Source organism: Pelobates fuscus, chromosome 4, assembly GCF_036172605.1.
Source record: "Pelobates fuscus isolate aPelFus1 chromosome 4, aPelFus1.pri, whole genome shotgun sequence".
Taxonomy (NCBI): Eukaryota; Metazoa; Chordata; class Amphibia; order Anura; family Pelobatidae; genus Pelobates; species Pelobates fuscus.
The window spans coordinates 69,367,934-69,377,233 of NC_086320.1; the positions used below are offsets into that span (position 1 = coordinate 69,367,934).

Genomic DNA, 9,300 nt, shown 5'->3' on the forward strand with positions numbered 1-9,300 from the left:
TTGAACAATAAAGTTGGAATTGAACTATACGGGGTTATACAACCTCCGAGAGACGCCACCCGACCCCTCGGAAATACAAAACTTCCTCAGAGGAAGAATCAAACGCACATTGCCGGCAAATGAGTTAAGAAACTCCCACTGGGGAAAAGCCCAGGCCCAGATGGCGTAACAGGGAAGTACTACAAAACAATGGCCCATGACCTGGAACAACCTTTCCTTAAGGCTTTCAATGCCAGAGACCTAAAGCACACTATGTCCCACTCTGCATTGGAAGCAAACATAGCCTTAATACCAATAGAGGGGAAGGACCCATCCAATTGTGGTAGCTACAGGCCCATCTCATTAATAAACATTGACATAAAGATCTTTACTAAAATTCTAGCCAACAGATTGAAACCCCTCCTCCCAGGACTAATACATGATGATCAAGCTGGCTTTATCCCAGGTAGGGAAGCAAATAACAATACCACCAAAATTATCAATCTAATGCACTAGGCGTCCACCAAAGGCAGAAACTCACCTAACATCCTTTTAGCAATAGACGCAGATTGGTCCATTATGCTCGCCACTTTGAAGAGTCTGGGATTTGGGGAGAAGTGGGTGGAGTGGCTGGAAGCTATTTACTCAATCCCTTCAGCTAAACTCAAAATTAATGGGCAACTTTCCGACCCAGTCCAGATACGTAATGGAACACAACAGGGTTGTCCCTTGTCGCCCCTCATCTTTATACTGACCCTAGAGCCTTTCATACAAGGGATCAGAGATAATCACCTGATAAAAGGCTTCAAAATAGATAAAGGAGAGTATAAAGTGTCCGCGTTCGCAGACGACCTTCTATTCACAGTCACAGACCCTAGTTCATCCCTCCCCCAGATTCTTAAAGAAATGGACCTCTATAGCAGAGTCTCAAACTTCAAAGCTAACCTTACGAAATGTGAAATTCTACCACTCAATGTCACCCAAGATTAAGAGAAACGACTTAGCGGCTCCTTTGCCTTCAGCTGGGCACCCAACTCCATTAAATATCTGGGAGTACACCTGCCTAGAAGACTAGACCGCCTCTATGAACTTAACTTTCCCCCACTCCTAAAGGCTATATCCTCAGAGTTGATGAAGTGGCACAAACCAGGGTTCAGCTGGTTCTGCAGAGTAAATATAATTAAAATGAATGTGCTCCCCCGCCTACTATATCCCCTCCAAACCCGGCCGATAGCTATCCAGAATACATTCCTAAACGCAGTTCGCAAGACCATCACGACATTCATTTGGACCCCACTCGCCCCCGGCTGGCATACTCCTAGCTCCTATCGACAACAAGCAAAGAGGAACACCCCCTCATTGGTAAAATACTTTCAACAATGTACAAACTACTCATAAAACTCCAGTCGCGAGCACCTCCCTCATATGTTAGCAAATGGGACCAGGAACTCCAGGTTAAACTCACACCAAGCCAATGGAAACAGGTATACATGAGAACCCACAGATCTTCCACATGCACGGCCATACAGGAAGGTAACTATAAAAGACTAGCTAGGTGGCATTACACACCCTTTAAAATCCACAAAATATACAACTCTACTCAACACACCTGTTGGCGGTGTCACCGACCGAATGCCAACACCACACATATTTGGTGGGAATGCTCTTACATACAAGCCTTTTGGCTTTGTATACTTAAGCTAATTAAAATAATCACAGGGACCGCGATACCACCTTCCCCGGAATACCTGATCCTCCTCCTTCCACTCCCAGGCATTACAAAAGGGGGACTATCACACACCTTCTCACAGTGGCAAATCTATTGATCCCTGCCAAGTGGAAAAACCCACATCCTCCATCCCTTAGGGAATGGATTCATAAGGTAGAAGGAATAAAACAAATGGAAGAATTCACATATGCTATATCCAAAAAATACCAGACATTCCACCTCATATGGCATCCTTGGATTGACTTCCTAAATAAGGGAGGAACCCTAAGATAGGACAGGGACTCACAAAATTATATATATTTGACAATGTTCTAGGACCCCCACCCAGACTAGCTCCAGACTATTTCCCGACCGCTACTATCAGATACCATACCGGGATAATGGCCATAAATCAGGCAAAGGCGTTGCAATAACACTGACGGACGAATTAGTCTACTAAATAATGTCCTTCTGTAATATGTGATTACCACTTGCTTCTGTGTAACCATGAAAGTCTATAAATGTAGTGTGTTACTTGCTGCTTCAATACTGTGTAACTTCTGAGAAAATGTTATCCTGATGTACACTGAATTATACTTGTATATGCTTATTTGAAAACGAATAAAAAAACATTTACTGATAAAAAAAATAAAAGTAGGAATTGGAGGAAGCAATATAGTAAATATATTGAGTTGAAGCTGGGAAAAAAATGGGCCTGAACCCCCACAAGAAATGGAATAAACTAGAGGATTTGAAAAACAATCCAGCTCAAAATTCTTACAACTTAACTTTTATTATAATATATATATACAAAAACAATTATCCACCAAGTGCAGTCATTTAAGAACTTTTGATCAACGAATATCGATAAGAATATAATACGGACATCACTCTAACGAGGAGATGACTTTTATCACCATATTCATTGGAGAAATAAACATGATTTATAAATTGAATGTTTAGAGAGGGAAGCCCTGTAGTAAGCACAATGACCAATACACAGAGTGAAAACTAGCCCCGACTCGCGCTTCCCACAACGGGCGTCCCCTTGAAGAGCTCGGTTCTGGCAAAATGCGCGTCGGGACTAGTTTTCACTCTGTGTGTTGGTCTTTGGGTTTACTACAGGGCTACAGTTTACTATTTTACTAGATTAGAAGCTTCTAAATTATTATCTATATATTTCCTAGCACAGACCACACACAGAGTTGTTTCTTTTAACCATTTACATTTTCCGTATTTATAGTATTGTTTTCACTTATTTTTTCACTTGATAACATGGTTTTGTTATAGATTACCTTGGAGTTTAGTAGATATAGAGAATAGGGAAAGGGGAGTATATGTGCCATCGAAAGCACAGAATAGATTTCTATAACTTAAGTAGTTGCAGTGGCGTACATACCAGGGTCGCAGGGGTCGCGGCTGCGACCGGGCCCAGCCCACCAGGGGGCCCGGCCGCCCTGCGACCCAGGTATGTACCCACAGGGCCAGCCTCTTCTGCTGGGGGGCCCAGGAGCCGGCCACCTGCGGGCCCCCCGAGGCTCGCCCTGCTGTCACCCGGCTGGCTGGCGGGCGCGCGAGGGAGCACTGTCCCCTGGGTGATCCCTCTTCAGCTCCCTCGCGCACCGCACTGAAACCGGAGCCGGAAGATGACATCATCTTCCGGCTCCGGCATCAGTACGCGACGCGCGAGGGAGCTGAAGAGGGAGCACTCATGGGACAGTGCTCCCTCGCGCGCGCGCCAGCCAGCCGGGTGACAGCAGGGCCAGCAACACCACTGGACCCCAGGGAATCCCCCCAGCTCTCCCACAGGTAAGGAGGCTGGGGGGATTAAATAGAAAAACAAAACAAAAAAAAAGTTTGAGTGTGTTAGTGAGTGTGTTAGTAAGTGTGTTAGTGTTAGTGAGTGTGTTAGTGAGTGTGTGTGTTAGTGAGTGTGTTAGTGTTAGTGAGTGTGTTAGTGTTAGTGAGTGTGTTAGTGTTAGTGAGTGTGTGTGTTAGTGTTAGAGTGTGTGTTAGTGTGTGTTAGTGTTAGAGTGTGTGTGTGTTAGTGTGTGTGTCTGTTACTGAGTATGTTTGTGTGCGTCTGTCACTGAGTGTGTGTCTGTCAGTAAATGTGTGCGTCTGTTCATGAGAGTGTGTGTGTGTGTGTCTTAAGCACTTACCTTTCTCCAGCGCCGGACTCCCTTAATGCTGGGGATCTCTCCGTCCCCATCCGCCTCTCAGCTCCGAATGCACATGCGTGGCAAGAGCCACGCGCGCATTCAAACCGCCCATAGGAAAGCATTACTCAATGCTTTCCTATGGACGTTCAGCGTCTTCTCACTGTGATTTTCACAGTGAGAATCGCAGAAAATCCTCTAGCGGCTGTCAATGAGACAGCCACTAGAGGCTGGATTAACCCTCAGTGAAACATAGCAGTTTTTCTGAAACTGCTATGTTTTCAGCTGCAGGGTTAAAACTAGAGACCTGGCACCCAGACCACTTCATTGAGCTGATGTGATCTGGGTGTCTGTAGTGGTCCTTTAAGTGTATGTGTTTATGCATGCACTGGCATACATACCGCGGTCGCACGGGTCGCAGCCCTGCGACCAGGTGCCCGCCGCCATGTCTTGCGGCCCCAGCCTGCGCAGAGTAAGCACTCGGGCGGGGGGAGGGGGGGGGGCCCCGGATCAGTTTTCGTATCGGGGCCCCATGGGTTGTGTGTACGCCCCTGAGTAGTTGGCTTATTTTTTGCACTACAATACCGTCTATCATCTAAGACTTATTCACCTACCCCTCTTCTCTCTCTAAAACATTAAATTTATATATCCTGTTTATTTCTCCAATGAATATGGTGAAAAGAGGTATCTCCTCGTTAGAGTGATGTTCCGTATTATATTCTTATCTATATTCTTTACTCAAAAGTTATTAAATGACTGCACTTGGTGGATAATCTTGTTTAGTATAAATATAATAAAAGCTAAGTTTTAATAATTTTGGGCTGGATTGTTTTTACAGGGGCTGTAGTGAGAGAAAAGGAACTATAGTGGGAGGATATTGTGGAGTGGATAGTGGGTATAGTTGAGTGACAGGGGCTTCAGTGGGGGTATATGGGGCTATAGTGGGCTGTCATGAGCGCTAGTGGATGGTAGGGGCTGTAGTGGGTGAAAAGAGCTGCAGTGTGTGTGGGGGGGGGGGGTAGGGTGACCCCCATAGAGCCTCTACATTTCCTACAGCCCTTATCACCTACTAGAGCCTCTGTATTGTTTGTAGTAGGGAGTAGTGCTGTGTTAAAAAAACAAAACACATTTTAATTATAAGAAATAAAAATAACATTTATTCCCCTCTCCTTGTGGCTTACCTTGAGGCCAAGGGTGAATCCTGATCCCTGGTGGTCTGATGGAAGATACTGCATGTCTGCACCCCTGTTGGGGTAGACAACTTCTTCTGGCCAGCACCGGGAAAAGTATCAGTGCGTTGCCATGGTAATCCGAGGCAAGGTTCTGATACAGTGCAGATGAAGAGCAAGTGCACTTCTGCATTCTGTGCCAGCCCTGCATGGGCCTGCCAAGGAAATCTCACATTCAGATGCACAGGAGGAGAAAGGGCTTGAAAGTGAGTGTGATCTTTGATCCCCCTATGGCCATGCTGCTCCCTCCTGCCTGCTGCCCCAGGGCCTTGGCCTTGTGGCAAATACAAGCAATGATTACAATGCCCATAAATCCTATCTAATCAATTATGATTATTATATGATTTCAAGAATACATGAGCTGATCATGCTTTCTAATCACCATCATTTGTGGTATGATTTCACAGTTTGAATTAGTTCCCAGACTTTTTAAATCTTACCTCTGCAGGGTAAACTCTTCCATCTATAACATGCTCAGAGCCGTCTTCATCAGTTGTACCCCAGTGAAAATGAAACTGACGTAAGCGATAATACCCAGTTAATGGTCCATCACTGAGTACTGTAAAGAAGACAAGATAACTTTAGTAACTGTGCTCCTACAATGTCTTTTTTCTTAGCATATGGTTTAAATGCATATTTTAACCTTGTGAATGTCAAAACATTTTGATTTTGAGATTAACCTACTCCCTGGATTGATACATTTATCTAAAAAAGACCTCAATAAAAAAAAAAATGTATACACTTTTCAAATGATTTAGTATTTTGAAAATATTTGAATATTTTGATATTTTTTTATATCTTGATATGTTTTTTGATATTTTCCTACTGCAACCCAAATGGAAAGTCGTGCTATATGGTGCTATGACCTGTGTTCTTCTGTAAAAATGACTGGACAGAAATACCTCCGTGCCAATAGGTAGGATGGATCAGCAGGCACAGAAAACAATATACACAAGGTTCAAATCTAAAAATTCCCCTACTGTGCCACATTCAGTAAGTATAATACTCAGTGTGTTCAATAAATAAAAAAGTATGTTTTTTTTTTTGCGTTACTAAGGACATAATTCATGATCAGCTCATATTTGAGGTCACAGTGAAGTAGTAATAGAGATATTTCTGAAAGGTCCACAGTTGTGTGCATTAGAAAAATAGATACATATTCTGATACCCAGAGAAGACAGACATAGTTGCCCATGACTCTGAAGAGCTTGGCACAGTGGACCTCATTAACTAAACAGTGAATTACAGGAAATTTCACAAAATAAAAGCATACTCATCTACATTTCCCCTTTGTTATTTCGTCCTACAATTTGCACATTCGGTTTTAAATTCATCGCAGTGTATTGCTTATTGAATGAACATTTACATCTATCTGGTCTTTCAAACTTACCTGACATATCAGTTGTATCGTCAAACTCCACATTGAAGCAATGCCCCATATTCACAATTTTTCTGGATGTCTGGGGGTCATACTGGATCGTTATCGGTTGCAGAAAGGGATCATGTTGAACCTTCTTAGTGCAGATGTTAATTGGAGACTGATGACTGTGACAGTGCTTGTGGTGATGAGAATGTGATGCACCCATGTCTGAATGTATTAATCAATTATAAATCTAAGGTATAAAACACAGACAGTGGTAAGACAGAATATGGAAAAGCACAAAAGTATATTATCATCATAACCCTATATCTAAGGACTAACGTTAAAATCCCAAAACACTAACATTGTTATTCACTAAATTGAGAATTGCCAGGAAGTCAAAAATAACTTAAAGTAAATTTCAAATTAAAGTCCTGTATAGCCAACCTGGACACATTCTCAAAGTCAGCTAGGCTTCCAGTTTTGCTATGTTGTCCTTAAATTTGAATTAACTTTGAATTCTCTTTGAACTCCTGCTAATTGTCACTTTATCAAAAAAAAAACTTTTAATAGGTTTATATCCTAAAGTAAGAATTAAAAGAATTCTGTATGCCAGCTATGCTTTCAGTTTGCTCTACTGTGGCCTTAAATTTGAAATTAATTTTGAGTTCTCACATTAGTATACCAAATGTTAACTATTCAACCCTAATACATGATCCCAATGCTTTGAACTTATCTCTAATTAATGATTGGCCAAAAAGCAAACAGATAGTGAAAAAGAGAACTAGGCAGAGTCAGGTACACGGTAATTAGGCAAACAAGGCATGAAAAGGGTAAAGATGAAGAGAGTAAGAAACAAAGCCAAGGTCAATACCAGAAAAATACACAATGATGAAGGAATGCATAAAGTGTACTGGGAACAGAAACCACAATATTGCACAGTAGATAGGGCCAGGAATGTTTAAATACCTTTATGTTACATTTGATTGGTCCACATCATGTCTGTTACACCAAAACGAGCATGAATTTGAGAGCCGGAACAACGAGGACCAATGGGAGCCATAGGTGATAAATACATCAGTTTGATACAAAATAATATTACTTCCGCACAATTTGTAGTTCTTTCAAAATACTACTTCCTTTGATTATTTTTCAGTTCACTAATAACACAATGTGGACATATCTACATTTAACAATTGCACCTTTCAATAATCCAATATGGCAGTGGAGGTGGCATACAACTTTATTACAGAATTCTGGTTTCACTGACTGCAAAACTACTAATTATATTGCCAGCTTTCTAACCATACAACTTATCTAATACATGAATTTCCTGATTGGTGAGTAAGACAAACCATTAGGCATACATCTAAATATAGGACCTGAAATACCTTGCCTGAGGGAATCGTAATACTACTTGAGGCACTGTCTGTGTCTAGACTATGAAAATAATTTGACTACAGATATTTTTCTAAAAAAGGAAAAAACGAACCGCACTCCAATCATGTGAAGAGCCGGGTGCTAAACTGGACCAAGGGCCAGCACCACCCCAAATAAGTAGATATCAATGGTAGACAGAAGGTCCAAGCACTCCAAATATCTTCAAATGTGTTTATTGGGATAAGTGAGACACCGCAACTTTTCCACCCCTGTCATGGGTTGAAACGTTGCGGTGTCTCACTTGTCCCAATAAACACATTTGAAGATACTTGGAGTGCCTGGACCTGCAAATATGTTTCTGACACTTCCATGGATTATTACTATTTACTTATCCCCTATATTTAACACACATATGTATATATGAGTTGTGAAAAATAAAATGAAGTCTATAAAACAAGGCCTCTTTCTCCTACTCATGTTTGGTCTGCACCGATTACGGTTCTGTTGAAGGTGGGTGGTCCTTCTCTGCTGTTTAAAATGTGTTCTAGGGACAACTGTGACAATTAGTTCGCTAACAAGGTTTGGTAGATATCAGATAACAGATGTAAGAAAAACAATATAAATTATTGAGTAAGAATTACATTCATTCTTAATAAGAAGAATTACCCCGTATTAAGCGATTGTACATTTTAAAAAAACACCATAAGAGATGATTTCCTAAAGAACAACTAGTGAAATCTGTGAAGAATGTCTGTAATTTGCATTTATTTTGAGGATAAATCTGCTGCCTGAAGCTACTTCAACTGAGTACAATCTTTACATGCCTTACTAAAAATAAAAAAAAATTATTGGAAACTGCTCAGCTGGAGCACCCACAATGATTCTATGATGCATGGTGAGCTAATTACAAACATTGTACTTTCAAGCCCTGAGGTTTCCTAACAACAAGGTATTCCGAACTACGTTTAAGTGTTTTATCGATCAATTAAGCTTTTTTACATCCCATGTTACCTATTGATTAGTGATCCTTTCTCTCCACTGCTTTCCTGCTCCTGTAATGTCAAAGCACTGAATGATAAGTCACAGCATATACACTAGGTATCTAACAACTGAAACTTAAGCAGGAAAAACTGGTTTTAAAAACCTACTCATAACTCTTTCCAATTCTCTCCACAAAGAAAGGTGTAACAAATAATAGTATCAAAGCAGGTATCTGGGGGAGTGGTGTTATTTTATTATTTTTAGCATGTAGCAATTCAGTATATTTAAACGGTAGTAATTGTATATGGATTTACAGTAATAGCAATGTATGAAGCAATATTACAGTAAGGGGATTTGATTAAGTATCTCCTTATATGAAGGCTGGGATCTGCTCAGTCGCAATATTATATACCACTTTCTATAAATCAATAAAAACCATACACACAAGCAAACAAAAGAGCAATCGTTCCATCTTCTTGATTTGAATTGGATATAAACCAGCAT

The 9,300-nt window shown here is 41.1% G+C and overlaps 1 protein-coding gene across 4 annotated transcripts in view; it reads right to left on the reverse strand.

Annotated features, from left to right (window-relative positions):
* The window catches only part of LOC134607791 (carbonic anhydrase 1-like), a 33,988-nt gene extending 25,078 nt beyond the window's left edge, over nucleotides 1-8,910 (reverse strand). The window contains exons 1-4 of one of the 4 annotated variants that reach the window (XM_063450348.1): nucleotides 8,827-8,910; nucleotides 7,405-7,437; nucleotides 6,466-6,663; nucleotides 5,516-5,634 (exon numbers count right to left, since the gene is read on the reverse strand). In XM_063450348.1, coding sequence (XP_063306418.1) covers nucleotides 5,516-5,634; nucleotides 6,466-6,661 — 315 coding nt within the window. In that variant the 5' untranslated portion in view covers nucleotides 6,662-6,663; nucleotides 7,405-7,437; nucleotides 8,827-8,910. Of the gene's footprint in view, nucleotides 1-5,515; nucleotides 5,635-6,465; nucleotides 6,689-7,404; nucleotides 7,438-8,826 lie in introns of all 4 variants that reach the window. The other 3 variants (XM_063450347.1, XM_063450346.1, XM_063450345.1) reach the window with 3 other exon arrangements.
* Between the last annotated feature and the right edge of the window lie 390 nt (nucleotides 8,911-9,300).